Source organism: Toxotes jaculatrix, chromosome 21, assembly GCF_017976425.1.
Source record: "Toxotes jaculatrix isolate fToxJac2 chromosome 21, fToxJac2.pri, whole genome shotgun sequence".
Classification (NCBI taxonomy): Eukaryota; Metazoa; Chordata; class Actinopteri; family Toxotidae; genus Toxotes; species Toxotes jaculatrix.
Genome location: NC_054414.1, coordinates 9,829,199 through 9,852,500, shown reverse-complemented (window position 1 = coordinate 9,852,500; position 23,302 = coordinate 9,829,199). Strand labels below are relative to the sequence as shown.

The 23,302-nt window shown below is 43.2% G+C and overlaps 1 protein-coding gene across 1 annotated transcript in view; it reads left to right on the top strand.

Moving 5' to 3' along the window:
* The window catches only part of LOC121175633, a 35,869-nt gene extending 22,210 nt beyond the window's left edge, over positions 1-13,659 (top strand). The window contains exons 2-4 of the mRNA XM_041029443.1: positions 1-96; positions 4,089-4,327; positions 13,501-13,659. The exon at positions 1-96 is cut by the window's left edge and continues 86 nt beyond it. Coding sequence (XP_040885377.1) covers positions 1-96; positions 4,089-4,327; positions 13,501-13,659 — 494 coding nt within the window. The remainder of the gene's footprint in view (positions 97-4,088; positions 4,328-13,500) is intronic.
* The last annotated feature ends 9,643 nt before the right edge of the window (positions 13,660-23,302 follow it).

Genomic DNA, 23,302 nt, shown 5'->3' with positions numbered 1-23,302 from the left:
TCCACCACTCTGATCTCATTGGTGGGAGCCCTCCTCGCAGGAAGAACCCGCCCACAGCGACCAGTCACCCAAAGGCCTGCACTCTGCCACCTGCAGGTAAATCTGTAGTCTAAACAGCCATCTGTCTATTTTTTCAGTTGTAAGTTCTTGGGGAATGTCTTTTTACCAAAAAACAGAAGAAAAAAAAGCACTCTGAGACTTTCTAGAATCCACTGCTTCTGTGTGATTCTTTCATCTCTTTTGTTTGTTTATTTATTCATTTGTTCCCATATAATCTCTAACAAATCACTTATCCACTTTTTACAAAGCCTGAGTAAATTCCCCCAAAATCTCCCAAATGGACTCCAGTACACAATCATGGTATTGCCTCTCGAAACAGTCGTTTTTATCCTAAAATGTGCTGTTTCTCTCAGACTGAGAGACAGCAGCGACACAGGAGGCAGCAACTTCAAAATCTGCTCTGCTTTAGCAGCAGATTCTCCATCATTTACCAACAATCACTTTACAGGATGCCTCAACGGTTGCAATAATCCTGTAAGTGGCCAGATAAAATATTTGTCTTGCTCTTGCCAGCACTGTTTGACTTACTTCTGGGAGACAATCTAATTTCTCTCAGACCTCTTAGCCCGTAATGTGTCTGCCTCTTGAACTCTTTATTATTGAGCCAAATGGCTGGCTATCAGGAAGGTGCTTTTCTTTTGCTGGTGGTAAGAGTGTAAAGGCCACTGGAGCGTGAACTAAAGTCTTGAGGAGGTGTCAGACATATCCCATTTCCTTTTCCTTTTAAGCTTCCACAAATGTTTTGCTTCTGTGATATTTCCTTCACCTGACGGACAGCGCACAGCAGTCAGCTGTCTCCGCAGGAGCGTGTGCAAGAAAGGTGCATTATATCTTCTCTCTTGTCTCTTGTCTTTCCCGCTCCCCCTCCTTTGCTTGTAAATCAAACACCATTCCCTCACCTTAGAGGGAAAACTGTCACGAAGAATCCTGAAGCTGTAACCCGCTGACATCGATGGCTTTCATCTCAAGGACAGATGTTTTTTTTTTTCTGAGGATGAAAACATTTATAGATGGTGAAGCTTTAATGTGAAAGGAGACCCTATAGTAAGGCTCAGTTTAACACTTTGATTTATACGGATCAAGAGGAGGTATTCCTTAAATTCTTCAGATCACCAGACTTCCAAAACACAAGGCATTAAGGAGGAAATCCCTTCATAATCAAATTAAATGAGATCATTAAATGAACACAAATTAAACTACTAATAAAAATAAATTAATTATAAAAATCAATATTTTGTCAGATTCCTCCAAGTATTTTTACTAAGTGCACGAAACCTGTGCTTGAGACTCCACAGCTGTCAGCAGCCATCACACATCAGAGCTCACAGCTGTAGATTCAGAGCAGGACGTGCCTCAGGTTAGACATCCTTACACCCATCTCCTCATTCGCACGCGCTGACAGACACGCACAGCCAACAGTGGCGTGTCACTCCTGATTGATGTCGTTCAACTTGATCAAAGCTCCTCACCACCGCCGGGTAGATGAGAACTGGCACATTTCAAGTGCTGGGAAAATGCCGTGTTATCATCCTTATTTGCGATGTTTAATACAAGAGAAGCTTTCACAGGAGGCACACAGGAGGCAGCCTCAGCCCTCCTCATTCTGTCCTCTGCGCAGCTTTTAGCGAGAAAAGAAATGTGTAAACTCTACAAAGAGAGAAAAGAAGTGCCAAACATCAGAGAAAAGGAACTTATTAAAAGAAGTCTCCCTCTTGAAGTAGACCAAGATCCCACTGGATTCACAGAGAGACAGCAGCAACACAGGAGGCAGCAACTTCGAAATCAACTCAAACAAGCACAAACTTTTCACAATATAACTAAACAATACAGACAAAATCTCCATTAAAACACCACCGGGCAATGTTTTGAACAAGGATCAGACTGATATTTGTTCCAGTTTGACTCATTTTAGAGCTACTGTAAATTTATACAGTGCTGGTGGTGGGGTAAGGCTGAGGGAAGGAAGAAGCTGACATAGCAATATGCTCCTCTTTCTCTGATCCTACCTCTTTCTTTTACTTCTCACCGTTTTTTCTCAGTTGATCTTTTCTTTTGCTGACTCCTGGTTGCTGTCAGTGCCCGTACAAATCCCAGTCAAAGCTGGATGTGTCCTTTGTTTGAGTTCCCACCTTGTCGTAGGGCCACAGTGAAACTTAAATAAACTATAAATTATCATATGAAACGAACAAAAAAACAAAAACAAAAAAAAAAGCCTTGCAGACATTTTCAGTCTCAACACACCAAGACGGAGCTCAGCTTAGCTTAAAGGGCATGATTGGTAATAGTTTTGTGCCAAAACTACAAGGGCAAATTAGCCTTTTGTTAAAGCCAGTTTAAGCACAGTTAGCGGTGTCCCTTCCTTGATTAGTACTCATCATCAAAACAGCTTACAGTGCATAAAGGTGAAAAAAGGGAAACACGAAAGAAGAATTAAACAACTCTGTGCAAGAGACTGTCTGTTTCTCCGAGTGTTGAGTCAGCCCCGGCCCTCACAGCTCTAACCCAATCAATCTTTACTGTTACTACGTCTAATGATCCTGGACTTAACAGCATTGTCCTTGATTGGTTTATTTTGCCTGAGTGCTTCCATTTTGTGTCCTGACTTAACCTGTCTGAGTCTGATTGTCTGTCTCTGTGTCTGTCTCCGTCTGTTTTCCTTTGCCCTACTGCTGCTCTGTTGCAAATATCAAATTGAGAGAGACTTCAGTCTCACGTGGCCCCCCCTGTTGCTTAGCAACCACTGTCATCGACCATGATGCTGGCTCTCTCCGTCTACCTCTCTTTCCGTCTTTATCTCACCAGCAGTGCTGAGACTTTTTAAAGAAAAACTAAAAAAAAAAAAAATCAAGTTGTTTAATAACCTGGCTACACTCCTTCATTGAGGGATTTAAGCCACATCCCATATTAGTACACTTCAGAGCTCGGGAGCACTGGGAGATGCTTCTCCAGTCATTATGCTGCAGTACGATTTGGCTCAGCTTTTGAAGCCAGATGCGTTTTGGCTGCTGCTCAGACAGTGGAACTGATACAGTAATATTTCACACTCTGAGGATCATTCATAAGCTCAACACAAAAGCAGTTACTTCCATAAAACCTGCTGTCCAAATCTTTTAATAAAGGATGTCATTACAAGGCAATTCTAAGGCTTAATATAAACTTAGTAACTTCAGATTTGGTGAGTATGGCATTAAAATATTTTGCTGGCATGTCGTTTGGATTTGATTTGACAGATCTTTTAATACAAGTACTTACACTATACAACAGCTACAACTAAGTCTCTAGCGTTTTTATGTTGTTAATACTTTGTTTAATGACATATATATGATGGTATGTATTTGAATTATATATGAGCATGCTTCCGTATTTTATGGTCTAAAAAAAGTGCTGATTGATCCTTTAACTTGGCTTTTAACTTTTTTTTTTTTTTTTTTCCTGTGAATGATTTGACAGCGTCCCTCTCCTTGATGGACAGACTTACTGTAGCTTACCCAGCATGCATCAGATTCTATAAGTAACTGAAAGAGGAGTGAGTGCTTTATGAGTGCTGTTAGTCAGGCGTCGGGATGCTGACAGGACGTCTGACGAACATCAAATGCAGAGCGATGGAAGTCGGCTGTGATTAGCGCGGTGGAGCTGCGTTCTGACAGCAGACATCCATCTCTGTTGTGTGACTGTGAAAGCTCAGCCTTCATGTCAGAGCTGAGAAAAAAAAAATGTCACTGTCGCTGCAAATTTGTTCCTTCCTCTTCGTTTCACACGAGCCATTATTTCTATCCAGTGTATGGAATCGTAATCAAGTTGTTAAAGAGGCAGGCTGGGAATAATGTTTGGGTGTAAAATATTTCACCCTAAAAGGAAGCTTAATTACACTGAGGAAATGTTTTATGGAAGCAATCAGTGGATGACAGTCCACAATTTGTGGAGTGAGTTTGCAATAATTGCCTTGTAGAAACAAATATTCATCATCTGTCCAGTCTGTCTTGTTCACAAATATCTGCTGTCTCCAACTCTTATCTTTCATCTTTAAGGGGAACTGTGGCGTTTGGAGGATGACATGGAGGGTGAAGATGAGCCCGAGCACGGTGGATGCACTGAGGTCCGCCCTCGATCCCAGTCACCCTTTTCCCACTTTCGGGCGCGAGCTGCCTACCTCCGCAAGAGTGTCTCAGCAGACGAACACCTGGACATGGGCTTGGACTTCGGCCCGGGGACTGCAGTCGAGGGCAAACCGACCCGTGGCAGTAAGGGCAAGCTGAAGAGAAAGTTTGTAAGTTGGATCCCTCATTTCCTGGTTTTTGGTGTATGAGTTTGTCTAAAAGAAACAGTTGTCTTTGGTGCTGCTCAACATTTTGGTATAACTTTATTGTTATTTTCTTCATCTGTGTCTTTACACCCCCGAGCCAAAGGAGTGAATTCATTCACACGTGCTCACACATACACATGTGCATAGACACACATCAACACACAGTTGCGCAGTGTCACTCTTGGCTTTGGCTTAGACAGAAGCGTTAGAGGTAATGAAGCTGATCCTTTAGACTTTGGTACAGTACATATGGCCGTTTAGTAAAACATGGCTCAAGCTTTCTTACTCGCTGTGAGAACTTACTCACATACCTCCCTTTATCTTTAAAGGACCAGTGTTTAGGATTTAGTGGCATCTAGCGGTGAGGTTGCAGATTGCAGCCAGCTGAGTACCCCTCTCATCACCCTCTCTTTCCCAGCATGTAGGAGAACCTGCAGTGGTTCTCAGGTAATGCAGAAGGCCCCCTCTGGAGCCAGTGTTTGGTTTGTCTGTGCTGGGCTACTGTAGAAACATGGCGGTGCAGCATGCTGCCAGTAGAACCCTTTTAATCCTACACACTGGTCCTTTGTGATGCTCTCAACAATTTGGATTGGCCTTCATCTGTCCCACTTGCAGCTCAGTGCCTATTGTCTGATCCTATGACATTACCATGTAAAGCTCACTTCTCACTCTGAGGTAGTCTTGGTAAGCCGTGATACATGGAAAGCAAGACAAACATTGATTGATGAAGGCTGAAAATACTTAAAAATATGAGGCTAAGTGTGGGGACAATTCTACAGCAAGTACTAAATGGAAATTATAGTTCAGAATATGAATGCAGCAAATCAAATAATGAAAATCTTCTTTTTACTGTACTTCACTCCGTTCACTGTGTGTAGCACATTAGCTTGCAAATGCATCTAAATTTTAGTCCAGTTCCGGTCTGAATTTAGTTTTTAATTTTTTTCATGTAATTTTGGCCTAATTACTGAACAATAATAATTAGTGAAGCCAAGCCATTGCAAAATCAGTAAGTACAGGCTGCGTGTGTGCAACGGTGTGTGTGTGTGTGTGTGTGAGAGAGAGAGAGAGAGAGAGAGAACAAGGGATAGATGGACACAGAGAGAGCATTAAATTAATATCATTAATATCACTGAAACAAAGGGTATAATTACAGAGGACTATTATCACACCAGTTACAAAGTTCCAATAATTAAACTACCACCAATCGAGCTGTCACCTCTAGCTGCAGGCGAGTTTCTCTCTTCTAAGACTTTTGGGCTTGATGAATACACATTAAAATTTGAAGACCGCTGTATTGTCCCTTGGTCACTGGATCAGGTAACTGGAGACCTCATTACCAGCCTCAGCTTTGTAATTGATTCTCTAGTGTCACAAGTGCAACAGGACACCATCATAATGTAGGAAGGGACAGTCTGGTGGGAGAACTGGTGTGCGTTAAGGTTTTTCTATAGCATACTGCTAGATGTAGGTGGATGTTGTCTAAAATGTGTCCAGAAAGAAGATAATACAGTGATGACTTTTCTGATGGCTAAGTGCAGGGAGGGAATGACTTTTTCTGAGATCATTTTTGAGATCTAATCTTCAGGCACAAGTTGTAGAGAAAACTTTCTGGACTTGAAACGGGGGAATTAAGGACTTCTTATTTATCCCCGTGTTGTTCTTGACGGGTCTCGTGGGCCCCATGAACCAGACCTCGCTGGTTGGAGTTGGAGCTCTTTGGGAATACGACCTGAGAACAAAGTCAGACCTGCAGATCCATCACTGAGCTCCAAAGAAAGGAAGAGAGTTCATTATACAAACTTTTATCCCACAGTTTCAGCACCTTGACTTGAAATGGAGGCAGCACTGGATCTGTGGACCTGCCGCGTGTGTTTTGGGGTGAGATCTCACGCCATCTTGTCTCGCAGTAGCACACAGCATTAGAGGCGGTATTACAAATGACTTATTAATGTATTATTCCTCTGCTGTAATATCAAAATATAGCATCACATCCGACGGCTTACACTCTTACGCAATATGAAACATTTGGTAGCTGCTTTTTTCCAGCCTCTTTGTGCAGCTCCACAGGGAGAGCAGCTCTGCCAGCAAATTGGAAAACAGACAGAAATAAAAACATATTAACAGACCTTCACAGAGGCAGGTTATATAAGGCAGAGGTGTTAGATTTAAACACTTTTCTCCCCATAACAACACCTCACATCTATTTCATTCAGTTTATCTCCACCTGCAAGAGACAAGTGTCATTTTAAACTTGAGAGGAAGTCAAAGGTTGATTTTTATGTCTTCCAGATAATTCTTTTATGCAGCCTGTCCTCTCTATATGTCTCTTTCTGTCTCAGTCAGTCTATTTCCCTTTTCTTTTGTCTGTACAAAAAAAAAAAAACAAGCAGCAGTGCAGTGTTGGCATGATGGTTATGGATGCAAGGAGAATACATTCAGTAGAGCTCATCACTCACACACTGGAGCAGCGCTCACTTCATGAAAATTGCAGTGGCAAAAACAGCTGTGCTGCAGTGTTAAGCCATTGTGAGGCGTTTTACTTTGGAGGCCGACAGTGGCAGGACAGTGATGCAGCAGCACGTGTGCTTAAGTCCATTCCTACGAAATCTTATGAAGACAGAAATGGAGGTGGATTTGTCAGTGATTTGTACTATAAAAAAAATTCTCCCAGGTTTAAATTTATTGATTCTCTGAGACCTTATAATACTCAAAAAGGGGTGTAACTGTGCCCCAGTTTGTGTGTAGCCCTGTATGATGTATTTACATATGATTGAGAGATTGTAATCTTGGTAGAGAAAGGGCAAACAGGGAGGCAGAGTATGTAAGTGATTTTGTGTGTAGTAAAGTTAAAGGAGAAAGGGGTAGGGTGGGGGGACGGGGGTGAGAGGAGGGGCAGAGAAAGCAACCCTGTGTTTGTAAAGCTGCCAAACTGTGCATTACGGTGAAAGTTAATTATCTACCCTAACAGTATCATCTGAGCTCCTGCAACTTTCCCTCTTAAGTGTCACACTCGAGAGTGCTGCAGATCTTCTCTGTCCAAGGTCACACCTCTCTAGTTCAGCGGTACAACCAACAATAACGTTGTTTTCCTTTTACATCTTAGGTTAAAACAGCAATCGTTCCCTGTGCACTTCTCTCCAAGAGAAGCAGCTTGTGACTTAGTAAGAGCTTTATTAACCTTTCTTTAATCGTTGCCCATCTGATAGAGACTCTATACTTACATTTTCAGTGCTTGGCAAGAAACAATGTGGGCTTATGCGTCTTGCTCAGTGGCACCTTAACAGCAGCTCTCGCTTCATCTGTCCATGCTTGAATTTTCAAATACGCAGACCAAAAATAAACAAATAATATTACTATTAAGTATTAGTAGCAGTTCTAGTTAATCCTATTGTTGTGTTTATCTGGAAACATGAGAATTAATAACTCTAATGATAATAAATTACACTGCACTTTCTAACAGAATCTCTGTAGGACTGGTTAGTAGTTCTTTTCGTGTCTGCCTGTGTGTGTGTGTGTGTACATACAGTATGTGCATCGATGTATGTGACTTAAGTATCAGGTGTATCTGGGCAGTGCTGTGCCCTGTTGCGACACCGTAAACAAACCTTGCCTACAGAACTGCCCGATAAAGTCACTCACTTCAAATCGAGTCCCACCTCATTCCTCATACGGCAGTGCAGTATTGTGTTGACATCTGGACGCTGCTCTAAAGTCACCTTCATGCTCCTGGAACCATCTTGAGATGAAGATAAATTATACCTGGAGGAAATTGTCATTTTAAGAAAAGTCTAGACTGTAGCTAGGGGCATAGTATTTCACCTTTGACCTCCGGTAGCCTTTTCTTCCCTACAGTACAATCAAAGTTAGTTGTTTTTGTCAACCATAATCAAATCTCTTGACGTAGTTCTGTTTAATCATTTTGGATTTATTTAAAATGTGCTTGCAAGTGTGGATAACTGAGTGCAAATCATATTACTTCTGCAAATGTGTATGTTTCTGTGAGTCTTATTTATGTGTACGTACGTGTCTGAGTGAGCAAATGCACTCAAAGCACAACGGCAGCAAGCTAAGTAACCACATAATCAAAGTACAGACCGTATCATTTCTGTTGATTGAGTGGCTGTAACTACATAATGTTTTGTTCATGCTTATTTGCAGCACTCCAGTCTGACACACTCCGCTCGCAAGATGACTCACAAAGTTTCTGTATAAAATGAAGGGGAGTTAATATTCTCTCATATTATTCATAAACCAGGGAATGCAAATAGCTGTTTGTCACAATATCCTGATTCAATGGAAACCCACAGGAAACTCCACAGGATGAAATTTCAAACAGATCATCTACATAGACACATACTGACACACATGCTGGCCTCTTGATGCAACGCGGGCAGGAAACTCAGTGGTACCCAGTTTTGTCCAACGAGGCGAATGATATTCACCTTGTTGCTTCGGTCAAAAGGCTCATGGTTGTCTGGATTGGTTTAAGAGATATGTTGCTGTTCCCTGCGGTTAAGCTCTGTCTCAGTTTGAAATCATTAATGCTGTCAGGAAACCGTCACAGTGTGTGCTCACGCATAATCGTTCATAAACACGCACATCGCACACATGAAAGATAAGCAGAGAACATCTTGCGTACGTAATACAGATAGTAGATATTGAAATGGCATTGGCGAAGTTTTCATAGAGACCTTAGAAGTGAAACAGCACTGTCAGTTCTGATCTTACCACCTGATCTGTTTGTAAATCAGCACACTTGCTGCTCTAGCACAAAGCATTCACCTGAGGTAGAGACTGTGGGGACCTATTCAAAGATTTCCATCAGCAGCACTAAGGCTTCTGCAAAGCAGTTGCTTTAGATTTAAAAGAGGAAAAAAAAAACAACAGCCCGGCCGTCTGCTTGCAAAATACTTCAGATATACAGAATCAGTTATGTCCTTGTGAAGAAACATCCTCCTTAGTTGTCTTGGGAATTAGAGAGCAAAAAGAGAAGCATCTTTACAGTGTGAAATGAGCTCTGTGCTTGACAGCCAAATCAAGTTGTTTATTTCCCATCTGTTTGCACCAGTTTTGTTCTTTGGACTTAAGCTCTGCAACACGTTGTTTTCACAGTGAATCATGGGGCTTTCCATTTGTTTTTTTTGGCTAAGTCACCATCTGATACATCCTCAGATGGCACGCAAAACCTCACGGACATCAAAGTGAATCACACTGGATGATTCTTAGGCCTCCTCTGCATTATGGGGTTTTTGTCACATAACGGGCAGAGATCAAATTAAGACAAAACAATAGAAACCAAAACTAATTACAGCAATCCTAATAGAGTCTGAACTCACACAAAACGGAACCAGAAACTGAACGAAAATGGGTATCCCATTGCTATCCATTTTCCCACAGAATTTAAGTCCAATATTTACTTTGTTTTAGATCTGGATTGGTCCACCAACCACTGGCAAAATTGGTTCCCTGTCAACTGCCAGCTATTTCTCCTTTCTACACGAGCCACCCATTTATATTGGTTTTCCTCTATTAGGATTCTGGGCAGATAGTGAGTAATCCGCACAGGGTAGCTTGTCAGAAGGGAGAGAATGTGTAGAGTTTTATGTGGGAATATGAAATAGACCAGGACCATACTGGCCAATACAGTAAGTTAAAAGTGGCTTAGAGCTGGAAAAACTTGCAGACTGGGGTGTTTATTCTCAGCACTCTCAACCATTCCAGACTATAGGAACTTATTTGATTCAGTTTGAATATCAAAACTATTACATGATGACGCTTCGTCAACAGGTCTGCTTGAGCTTTAACAAAATTTGAAGAGCCCATTCTGAATGGAGAATGTACCTGAAATGAAATAAGCTGAAAATATATGCCACCCTTTAAGTGCTGAAGTCTTTTCTTCTGTCTTAAATTGAAAATGTAGCAATCAAGGTACCAAAGGACTTAAGATGGCATGTATGTAAAAACTGTAATGATATCATGGCAAATCAACTCTGTTAAATATTCTTATAGAGAGTAGTGTGTGTACTTGTGTTGACGCTGTGATGCCGTTGGATAACAGCAGGGAGGTGCAGTGGAGGGCCTCGGTGTGCGCAGCCACTTAATTCTCTGATTACAGTCATTAAAAGGTGAAGTGGTTGTTGGTAGCAACACACCAGTATAATACCAGCTAAGGGCTTGGGGTGGGGGTGTCCTGTTGAGCGCTATCATGGAAATGTTTGTTTTTGTACAGTATACACCGCTCAGACACCAACAACAGCACACATCTACTGAAAGGCCAGCGATGACAGATGACAGAACGACGCAGCGGCGGTGTAAGAGCTCCTCTATTCCCTCTAGCTGCCTACCTTCCAGTGGCCTCAATTGAAACAGGATACAAAAGTGCAGCCTCAAGGCCTTTGCAGCATTAGCACAGTAATTACTGGGGTAATTAGCCTGATGATGTGGCCCACGTGGAGTCAGGGGAAGGCATGGTGATGGGAACTCCTCCGGGCTGTTTTCCTTCCTGTGATGCCGTCCTTACTGTCTTTATTTATGTCTCTCTCCCTTTCTTTTGTCCCCATTTTTTATTTATCTACCCCATTCAACAGCTGTCTCTCTGTCATTACAGCTTCTTTGTCGTTCACCATAAAGATAAAGGGAAGTGGAACGACTTTTTTGGCGTTGAATTTACCTATGGTCACTTGGCTAATCACTCGTAATTAGCTTGATGAACTCAGCAGGCTCCACGGTACAGTGTGCCAAGGTGCTTCAGAAAAGTATGTCTATATCCTGCTGATTTGCCACGGTGGTGATTTGATCACCTATAGCAGCTTCAACAATACAGCCACTGAGCTTCTACAGTGCAGCCATATGACTTTCATGTGTTCCCGTGTAAAACATTTGGTCACATTTAACAGTGACTGTATCCATATTTCTTGCATTGTGAAAGGCTGATTTAGTTCACAACAGATGAGCTGTGCTTAACTGTGAATGTGCTCATTTACATTTTGCTTATTTTTATCCATTGAAGCTAAGAATTTATGCATCACACAAATAAGCTTAACTAAAATCCCAAATTACTAATATGAAAAATTAACCAGCTGTAAGGACCGCAAGGAGGATTTAAAACAGTGTGCTCTGGCAGTGGTGATAGCAAAGTGCCTGGTGAGGCAAGTAAAAAGGAAAAAGTAAGCGCCACGCTGGCACCTTTCTATCGGAGCACCACTCATTTAATTTCTGTCTTTTAATACCAGACTCCTAGATAACATTCTCTGCTGTGTGTTTTATACTCTGCAGCAGCTCAGCTCTGCCAGCTTAGCTCGAGCTTACACTGTATGAACTGGCCACATGGTGGCAGCATAATAACACACAATAGCACCCCTGCCTTACAATCCCTCAGCCCACCTCATCTCAGTGTGCTCTGTGTGTGTGTGTGTGTGTGTGTGTGTGTCTGAACTATTACCTGGGTGGTGCTTGAGGTTTCTCTCTGGTGACTCATTCATCCTGAGATGACTAACGCACAGACACCACAGCGGACAGTCATAACTGCCATCGGAGGCAAGGTTTGGCTGCGTACGGCCTACTGACGTTCATTATCTATGGAGACTTTTATTGGAATGCACAGCGGCAGGCGAAAAAAAAAAAAAAAAAAACAGGAGAGAGAGAAGCCAGACCCTTGGCTGCTTTGTGAAAATAAAACAGTGGTGTTTTTGTTTGCTCAGCATTCCAATGCCGAACACCGGTTTGACGATCAGGGCTGTGTACCGGCGTCTCAGCGGGCTAAGGTTCATAAAGTACTGAAATCACAGCTTTGGGTCTCGTTTGTAAGCTGTAAGCACGGCCGCCTCTCTCACTCTCCATCTTTTCTCCCCTGTAATACAGATGTAAGATGGATGAACACTGCTGTAAAAATGATTAATGTGAATAAACAAACAAAGACAACCACTAAACTGATTTCAACACATCATTTTTCATTAACGGCATGAACGGCTGAAGTGAATTTAGGACACCAAAGGCAGTGGTGAAAGTTAGTTGAAGTTCAGATTCAAAGTTAGCTTCAGAAAAGGGCACCACTCTAATGGGTCTGGCTTGGAAGGCGCGATTATGGTTAGGTTGGTTATGGCTGGGTTTTTTTGTACACACTCATAACGCACTTACTCGAATACCCATACACACAACTCACATCATCACACATAATTCATCACCATTTTCAGCCATCCCCTCCTTCCCTCTGCAGTGTTTATTTTCCGCCTATCCCTCTATCCCCGCTCCTTTCTCCCCGTGTTTCTGAAAGGCCGAAGTTCTGGTTTAATGGACGCGAGTTTGGCCAAAGAGGAGAACCACACTCTGGTTATTTTACGTAAAAACAGGGAGGGGAAAAAAAAAATACCGCTCATTTAAATGCGCTTGTTCAGTTGGCCCTCTCTTTGACACACGTGCACGCACACACGCTCACCCAAAACAGACCAAGAATGGCATGGGAATGTTTTCTGCAGCCACTTCGGTTGCCGATGGTAACCAGTGAAATGGCGTTCATTAACTATGTAGATTCAGAACTGCTTCTCTCCTGATCCGTCTCTCTTTCTAGCTCTCCATCACCCGCTTCCCCCTCCCTTTCCCTCTCTTTCTCCCCTCCTCGCGTCTTTTCTCCCTGCAGCTGAGGCTGGGGTTTGGGTTTTTACTGACATGGGAGCTCTTGCAGAGGATTACTGTGGAGTCAGTAGTTCCCTAATGATGATGTATAATAATCTACTCTCTTTTCTTTCACTTCCCTCAGCTATTTGTCTATCTCCCATCTGCCCACTTCTGCTCTCCACGTTGACTGTTTCAAATAAGAAATCAGACTTCTGACATATTTGGGCCAGTGGAATTACACGCTGTACTTACTAGCTCTGAATTCTCTTGCTGTATTTACTGACTTTGCCCTCTCACAGGCTGTACAAGCTTGACCGCTTTCCTCCGCAGAGACGCACACTGAAACTTAGATGTACCTACTTGGCCTTTCAGGATGTGCCAAGCCTTTTTCCCTCTCCCTTTTTTTGCTATGCCATGTGACCAAGACATTGGATGATGAACTTGATGATGTAGATCTCCATGCCCCGGGCTTTACCGTCAGTGCTGAGTAACCTCAGCTGACTCCAGCCCGTTGTCGTCAGGTGGTGATGCAGGAACTGAGGCACTTTCTCGCCTCACCTCACCACTTCCTGGTGTTTGATCAGTCTCCCCTTAAAGGCTTCATGCAGGGTGTGAGGTGGAGGAGGCTTACTGAACAGCCGCTCCTTGCCAGCTTCCCGTGGTTCTCAGAGTTCATCTAGGAGCCCTGCTTTTAAGGATGGAGGAAGTTTTTCCCTTTAAATACTTGGTAGCTTTCTTAAAATTTAGGTAAGCCTTTTCCTCGATATATTATAGGACCACATGCTTTATATAATCTGTATAGGTTTCTTTCAACAATTGAATTCTTACACTGAGTAAAATAGTAAAATTGAAGACACTATACACCTATTGTTGCACTGTGACAACAAATGGAAATGTTCTAGTACTGTGCATTATTTTGTATGCATTCACCCCCTAATAAAACCTTGGCATGAATGTATTTTCTGAACATGAGTGTGTAGACTTGCTTACCGGACAGTACAACCTAATTTGAGAGATTCTGCAGACATTTGTGAGTTTTGGAGCAGTGCTACATGCAGGCCTTTCCCTCAATACCGTCTCCATCCGGAGTGAGAGGAGAAACTGCATCCTCGGTGTGCAACGTGTGCTCCAGCAAGCTATATGGAACACGCAGCCTCTCAGCAGCTGTTCGTCTGTTATGGTGATGAAGCCTTTTTCTAAACAGAGGCTCACACACTGGCTATGTGAAGGCATTTCACATGCCTATGATTATCTCTCTGTTGTTTGATGTTATTTGTAAAGGTCAGCTCTTTTCCTGTATGTTTGCCTGCATTCTGTCCTCCCTACTCCCTCTTCTATCTTCCCTCCTCCTTCCCCCCACAAGGTTTATTTGCTTTAGTACCCACTGTGTTGTTGAAGTAATTCAGCACAAAACAAACACTATCAGTTACCCCTCCCCCCCGCCCACTTTGCATATTCTTTCCCATGCAATGTATGTGCTTCCCTCCCTTACATCTTTCCTCTCACCACTGCCAACCCTCCTCACACACATCTTTACACTTATTCACCTCTCTGCCTCCAGCCCTTCTCTTTACCATCTGCCCTTCCATCCTCCCTCCCCTTCCTCACTCTCTGGTCTCCCACCTTTATCTCCTTGTTATTTTTTGTTGTTTTCTGTGTAATTTTTTCCCATGTTTTTTTAAAATCTTTTCATTCTTCATCGATTTTGCTAATGCTTATATTGAATTATATGATGATGTAGGCATCCTCTACAAGTTCTTGCTCGTGTGTTCCTCCTTAGCTGACCTGCACCTTAATGCAGCTGCACGTACAGGATCCAACCAGCTGTCAAACAGATCCTTGCCCGTTGAGGTTAACCTTAAGTGGGCCTGAGCTGGGGCCAGAGCCCGGGTTTTGAGTGGTTCTCAGGGTCTAGGGCCCTTGGGCACAAAAGAAGGGCCAAAAGCATTTCTTTGAGAGCACCGAATCTCCTGTCTCCTCTTCTCCCTTTCCCTGGGCCTCCCTTCCTCCATCCCTGCCGCCCTCTCTGCCTCCATCCCTCCTTTCCACCCCTCTACCCCCTCCAGACTCTCTGTCTGCGCTGACACTGCCTTTAATAAGGGGGAGCGGGGTGCACTGTTTATTTGTGTGGTGCGAGGTTAAAAACTTCCCCCTTAATTGACATTCCGGTAACACTTTCCAATAATGGGGCGAGCAATTTCCTTGAAATTGATGTGTGTCCACCGCAAGGAAAAACACCGCTTCTAGCTTTCACTCACCCATGGATGACCTAAACTTGCGCTGCGTCTTTGTCTCTGTGTGCATGTGTGCGTGCATGTGTCAGCGTGAGAAATTGCATGAATGGTCTTGAGTTGGCACTGGCAGTGTGTTTTTTTTTTTTGTGTGTGTGTGTATGTGTGTGTTATAAGGCAAGCACACATCACACTCATACTGCACCACTGTGCTGCTAATATGTATTCGTTAGTGTGTTCATGAATATGAATGTGTGGATATTTCAGTTGTGTATCAATTAACACTAAACATATAGATAATGTATGTAGGATTGTGTGTCAGCGCTTGTTTTCAGAGCTTTTTGTTTGTTGTTTTTATTTATTGCTTGTATGCCCTTTATTTCTGGACACTGTTTGGGTCGGTTTGTCCAGAAATAAATAATTCAAATATTTTCATTTTCATTTATCCCACACACCAGTGAGTGACAGTCGCACCACGTCAGAATGCTAAAACAAATCCACAGTAGAAAGCCTATTTTGCCCTTTGCTCAGTCAATGTCTGTCTGTGAGAAAGTATGCAAACACAAACATCTCCCTCTGCTGTAGACTGTATCCTTGGCCTAAACAGTGACCACTGGATAGGACTTGCGGTGTAATGACGGTTGTGTTTGTTAGGGGGAGAGAGAGAGTCAGTGTGTGTCAATAACTAGATGGGTAAGTGTGATAAATGTGTAAGCATGAGATTGTGTGTGTGTGTGTGTCAGTGTGTCAGCGTGTGTCTGTGTCTGTGTGTGGCTGCAGGCAGACGCTGGCTGGTTCCTGGCCTTGTCATTCTGTCTCCCACACACTCTCTGATGTGGTTTGAGGCTGTGGCTTTCACTATGGAGGGGGATAGCCACCGCACACACTCACACTGTTCTCACATGTCTGTGGAAACACACATTACGCGCTGGTATGCAGTCACATTCTCAGAAATGCAGGCGCACATACTGAACCAATGCACACACACACATACACACACACACACACACACACACAGCTCAACCCCTGAAGGATGTAACAACACAACAGCGGCTTGCCAAAGTGTCTGAATGGACGCCGTAACGCTCTCGTAGACTAACACACACACACTACTAGACGCCATCCGTGGTGCTGGTGGGCTCCCACAATAAGCGGTTAGTTAAATAATATCAAAGACAGATGTTGGCTCTCGTCCCATCATACTTTGTGTGTGTGTGTGTGTGTGTGTGTGTGTGTGTTTTTATCGTGTGAGTGTGATTAAGAAGACGAAAGGGAGTACTGATATGCAGATCCTTGGGAACACGTTTCCTTGGAAATTCTTACGTGTAGATTATTGCCACTCATTCGTAGCATTAAAAAACACACGACACAAAGTTTTCTATGACACTATATCATCACTATATTGCACTACTTTTTTTAAACAGTGGTATCTCATTAGGAACCTGGACTTCACTAAGATTAAGTGTATGGGTATAAATGATTTCTAAAATTGTGTTTTAATTTATTTTTGACCTTTGTTGAAGTTTTTACCAGTTTCCAACATGCTCAGTTTTTTGACATAACAACTAAAAAAAAAATACAGTGGGAATTAACAGAAAACAATAAAAAAAAAAAGTACAACAAAGCAAAGCAAAACATTTTATTTTTTATGTATTATACCTTGGTTAAGACTTTACTTTTTTTATAATGATCTATATCATGAGCAGACCTCAGCTGGCAAAGTGACAGGGCATCACACACACACACACACACACACACACACACACACACACACACACAGGCATATGTCCATGCACACATACTGTAGAAAAACCACAGTCTCTCGTGTGCTTGTATACACAAACCAGAAGGGTTCTCTCTTTCTCTCACTCTCTCACTCCAACACACACACACACACACACACACACACACACACACACACACACACACACACACACATTGACAGTGAGCTTTAGCAGATACTGTGTTACTGACCCCTCCTGGTTGAACAGTGAATTGGACATGTGGGACTAAAAACATGCATATTTGGACTAATCTCTAATAAGTATCTCCTCTGATGAGATGTCAATGTCCAAAGGCTTTCATTCAAAGGGACAGCACAGTGTCAGTATTCATCCCTCCATCCATTCATCCATCATTTGATTAACAACCCATCCATCCTGCTTCTGTTGCACCGCCTGACCAAAAGTTGTGGTCAGTACACTTTCCAAGGCGGCTTAGGTCTTCCCTGTTTAAGGTGAATGTTTGTCCCTTCGTGGCACAAGTCAATAATGTCCTTATCACCATCTTGTCATCTTACCTTCTTTTAGCAACTGTAGCAAAACAAAATGCTGTTTTTTTTTTCTCTTTTTTTTGGGGGGGGGGGGGGGGGTAGCCTGTTTATCAATGCATTCCTCAGTTCACCCTTCGCCTTTCCTCTGTAAGGTGATTCTTGCTTATCAATAACAGCAACTACCAACCCCAGAGCAGTTTGTATCTCTTAGAGGGCTCTTGAGGGGGCCCCCGCTGTCCCTCGTTTTCTGCAAGCCTGTCTCTTTAAGGTGGTGTTTGTTTATGCCGAGGCTCAGCTCAGTGAGACCTGTGCAGGCTCAGTGCTGGGCTCCTTTCATAGGGGCTCCATTTTGTTCTTAATAAAATGGCACTCAGTGGCCGGGGGACTGGCAGGCACCCAGCTCCCTGGGAAACCAAAGAATGCCGGCCTTCATTTAGCGACAAACAGCTACTGCCTGAGGAGGCTAGTTCTCCACTCTGCTCCTCAATACTACTGCTGCTGAGGCCTGTGTGTGTGTGTGTGTGTGTGTGTCACTGTGGAATGAGGCCACGGTTGAAGGAGTCAGGTATGGCGGCTCCTCACATAGCTCGTCTCTTGTTGACGTTTGCTTGCACCATTCTGTCTTTTCAGCTCACTGTCTGTCTCTGTCTGCGTCCCTGTCTTGGCTGCCCACTTGAAAACACGCAGCACCACTTCTCCTCGTCCCCCGGCGTCTCTCGCTCCCTCGCTCTCTCCGTCACTCGGTGTGAATGGTGGGAACAGAGCCGCCATTAAGATGCATATTTAGAAGGGGCTTACCCCTCCTTCTCCTCCCATCTCCCATACACGCTCATAACACACTCATACACATACTGTAAGTCACTAAGAGTGCCTGTCACTAGGGATGCATGCATCATTACACACACACACACACACACACACACACACACACACACACATTCACACAAACTGAGGCAGACTTGTTGGAAAGCTGCTTGTTATTGGCTGTCCGAGCTCGGGCAAGACTTTTGGTCTATCCCGCCATCCGCTTCACCTCCCCATTGATCCTTTCTTCATTTTTTGACGACAAGGGAGGACAAGGGAGACCCATGATTGATCACATGATACCTGTAGCACAGCTGACAAGGTTTTAAACACTGCGCCATCATGAAATGTGTGTCCTACAGACTGAGAAAGTTTTGGCGATCTGATAACAGGTCTACCTGAGCCCTGTGATTCACAAGACGAGGGTAAGCAGACACCAGACAAAAATCTGTTCTCTGCCAAAACACAGAGTGAGTGATACAGGAGATTTTGTGGGATAGTAGATAAGACAACAAGGACATGAGAGAGGAGATAAAGATAGACAAGCAGAGCTGTAGGTGCATTTGACATATTTGAACTGGATGAAATCAGAAAGAAAAGGAGCAGACTGGCATATAAAGAAACAAAGAAAGTCGGAAACATCAATGAGAGCGCAGTGATGATGAAAGAGGAGAAAACAGACGAATGCGAACCCAAATAGTCAAAGCAAAACGATGACAGGAAAACGCTGAGAGAGAACAGAGGATGAGGGAGAAGAGGAGACTGGGGGGAAAAAGTAGAAATGAAGGAGGAGGCAAGGGGAGAACTATGTTTTGTCTGTCGTCTCCTCCTAATGCGACACATATGAGAGATCTCGGAAACAATGAGTCACCCCAGAATGGGACTGTCGCCACTATCTGGCCCAAACAGGCTGTCTGTGCAAGATGATTATGTCGGCGCTTGTCATTGAGCCTCTAACTTTTGCCCTGTCATAGGCTGAATTTCAGTGTTTTCCTTCCCTCTACTGCTATGTGGACGGCAACTGACTGATGTCGGGCAACACAAGTCAATGCAAGATTGAAATATATATGAAATATATTGAAATATCCGACCCTACTTACACGCCCCAACAGTGACCCTTCCTTCAAAGTTACTCAGATCTTTGACTCTTGCCATCTTGATACAAAATGAGAATCAGCCAGGCCTACTCAGCATTTTTATACATGCTACAGAGCATGATTGGATGTCGGTTGCTCAATTGTACCAGGCAGTGGTCAATTTTTTACTCTCTCTCACACACACACACACACACACACACACACACACACACACACACACACACACACACACACACACACACAAACACACCAACACACACAGTCAAGTTTTTCCTCACTTTGGACTGACTGACACAAGAATCCTGTCTTATTTCATTTTTTCTTATTATTTAAAACTAGCACACACTCTTTCAGCATCATATAATAATCGCTTGCTGGTAACCCTGTGCGCCTTCCTGTTAGCCGCAGCAAGCTGTCATTGTGGTGATTGATTGGCAGGCCTGGCTGCTTGTGCAGTGGGTTATGTGCGGAGGTAAAGCAGTCAAGAGCAAGTTGCAGTAGACTAGCGGTGGCCTTTTCCATGGGGCCAATTAGAGGGGAGATTTCCCAACAGATTGCTGTAACTCTGTCTATGTCTGGGGCTGTGCTTTGGTTTGATCCCATGAAATTAGCCTGAAACAATAGGGCCAAGCCATCCACTCCGCCTCTCTGTGCAATCTGTCAGTTCTCTGCGTCCCTCAACATCTTTTTGTTTCCACCATCTCTTTCTCTCTCCACTTTTTTGTCTCCTCGCCTTCCCTTGTACTTTTTCATGTCTCAGCCAGTTTTCTGTCTTTCGCCATTTACTATTCATACTCACCTTATCTTATCTCCCCTGTTCCCTTCTCTCTCTCCCTCCCTCTCTCCCTATCTCTTTCGCCCCGGACGTACACTCTCACACCCCTTCTTGGAAAACTATTTTTTATTGAAGGTCCTTGGGCGAAAATACAGTGAGATGTGTCCTCAAATGACAGTGGAAAAACTGATAATTATTATGGAGATTTATTATGGATTATGCTCAAGCTAGTGTAAGAAGCACGAGACATACCAAACAATGCAGTGTTGCACTTCTGTAAGGTTAGCAGACCCACAAGAGACAAGTAAACTGAACTTCATGTATAAAGTTGGTGGAGAACGCAGTAATTAGTAAGGTAAATATCTAATTGAAGCCCATACTCCTTGCTGTATTTCCCAATTCTACGTACAGATAGAAGTAGACAGGTAGCACACTCTATATAGCACACTAATATAATGTTTCAAACATTGACCATTTCACAACTTTCATTTAACTTTTCAGCGGCCCCTTAACTGGTTGGAATTTGCTTTATTTCGTTTTTTTCCCCTCCTTTTCTGGATAATACTCTGTAGGGTTGCTAGGCAATAGCTCATTCAGTCTGCAGAAAACATGCAGGTCAAGAGGCCAGATAGATGACGGGGAGTAAACAAGAAAAAGACAACAGGGAGAGGAGGACGTGAGCGAAAGAAAGCAAGGAGAGGTTAGAGGAAAATGTCAGGCAAGACAGAGCAGTGCACAGGGATGAGGGAGGATATGGAAAGGATGAAGTGAAGAGGAAAGATGGATCTAGATTATGAAATGAAAGATGGAAGGGGATGAATCAGGGTGGTCCATGTGAGCAAGCATGTGACACCCAGAGAATACGACTATAAAACCATTTTAAGTTGTTGTCATACTTTGAATAAAAGCGGGTCTGCAGATTGTGCAAAATGTCAGCAGTTTGCGCCTCTTGTGGACTTCTCCCAAATTCTTTACACAATGGAAAATGTTGGGAAAACAGTTGAATTGCCTGAGCCCTAAACATCTTTTGATGATTGACTTGGCGGTAAACCATTGAGCTTTGGACAAAATAAACAACAATATTTTTAGCTCGAATGTACAAAGAAGGTTTATGTGGTTCCAAAGAATAATCTTTTTTGGTGGCATCTGGGACCAGGGACACACTGAGAATATTGAGGAGAATGGCACAACAATAACAGCAATTTATGTTGCTAGAAAAAATATATATATTGAAAAGGTGTTTAGCCAGTGTTTTCCAATAAATGATCCTGGAAAAAGGAAATAAAATCCATCCTTTGGTGTTAAAGTTCACCACTCTTTGGGTTATTGCCTGAAACATGAGGTGTTTTTTTTTTTTAGGTTGTGTGTTGAAAAGGTTGAGAAACACTCATCTAGATGATGGATTAGCTGGTAAACTCTTTTCCCCCTGATGACTTGTGAGTTGTTGAATTCCTCTGGTTTATTGCAGATTTCAGCAGGGATGCTGAGCCTTTAAAGCTGCACTAATGACCTAACATACACGTATACGTGTGTGCTGGACACTCGCTTAACAACACACACATGCACACCTGTATTTACTTATGTGTGCGCACACTTTCTCTTTTCTCTAAACACACACCCACACATGTCCTCATTATATTTTCTTCACACCAGTGCACAACCTACCAAATCAGATGTACTTCCCCATCAAAGCGGTTGCTACATATAAACACATTAAAACTCCCACACTCTCTCCGTCCTGTCGGTTTTCCCCTTATCTCTTTTTTTTTTTTTGCCAAGGGCTTTTATAGAAGATCAGACAAACAGCAGATACCTGCATCCATTAGGGCTTTCCAGTCACTCAACAGCAGTATTGTGATACAGGAGAGCGGGCAAAGGGACACGCTTGTCGCTCAGTGGCAGCCTCAAGCAGCGCTGCTTGCATCTTGACAGATATCTCTCCTCTAATGTCCCCCGAGAGGCCTACCTGCCCTCTTGGTGACTGATTCACAGAGGGAGACATATGGGGATCTCATGAAAGATTTGCCTTAAATTCAAGATGCTCACATACTCTGTAAATGTATCCCTCTGTCTTTGTGCACATGTTCTTATGCGTAAGCACGACTGTGTACTGTGTATCCTTGGAGTGGAATCAGTTTTGTTGACTTTGGTCCCTGAGAAACATTCATGCTACATTTATTGTTCTACCACAAAATAGTGTAATACTAAATAATCTGGCTGTAATCAATGAGTGACAGAGGGGGATGAAATTTCAGTGTTTTTCCAGAAACAAGAAAATGACATTGTAGCCAACATAGCAGACTGTAGTACCCAAGTCTTTGTGGCCTTGTGAGAGTTCGGTTCTGATGTACAGTACGTCTTGTCCAAGGTCACGCGTGAAAGAGTCAGACAGTTAAAGTGGAATGCTGTGTCTCAATTTTACCATATATCTACTCAAAACTCAAAAACGCACTGATTTTCTGTCCCTGAGGGAGGAGAGCGACTGTGAGGGAGATGAATTTTAAAATGCACCTCACAGCTTCCTGCCACAAGTCAGAAACACCCCAGTGATATTTCTCGTTGCAATTTAATGACAATACAACAGGATGCAACACCAATCTGAGCAAACAGAATAGGAGGGGATTCTTTGGCCCCTTGTACTCTAATTTGCTGGCTGACTGCAGAAAGACAACACTGTCTCTTTAATGTGGGGAGGGTCAAAGGTCACTGTATTGCATTTGTAAGGTCAGCGGTTGAGGTCACGCTCAGCTCTGGGCCTTCCTGCTGCAGACAGCTGGGTCATGCCACCTACATAGAGTCCAATTATCCCTGCCAGCTAATAACTGCTCCGCTCGTTCCATCGAATAGCACACACACACACACATTCACAAAATTCCCTGGTATACAATGAATGTCTTACCATGTGCATGCTTGTATCTCTTTTAACAAACACACACATGCAGGCACACCAGACTGTGCCAAGTCCCAGAAATCCCAAGCGAAAAAGCAGCCAGCAAAACAACACACTTCACAACTATTGTTGACAGCTCACAAAGCGGTACACAGTAGAAGCTTGTGTTGAACAGCTTCATAGCCTTGTGTTGGGATAGTGCGTTTGACTGTTATACTGTTATACAGTATGTTATGTTCTTTATGTATTATTTT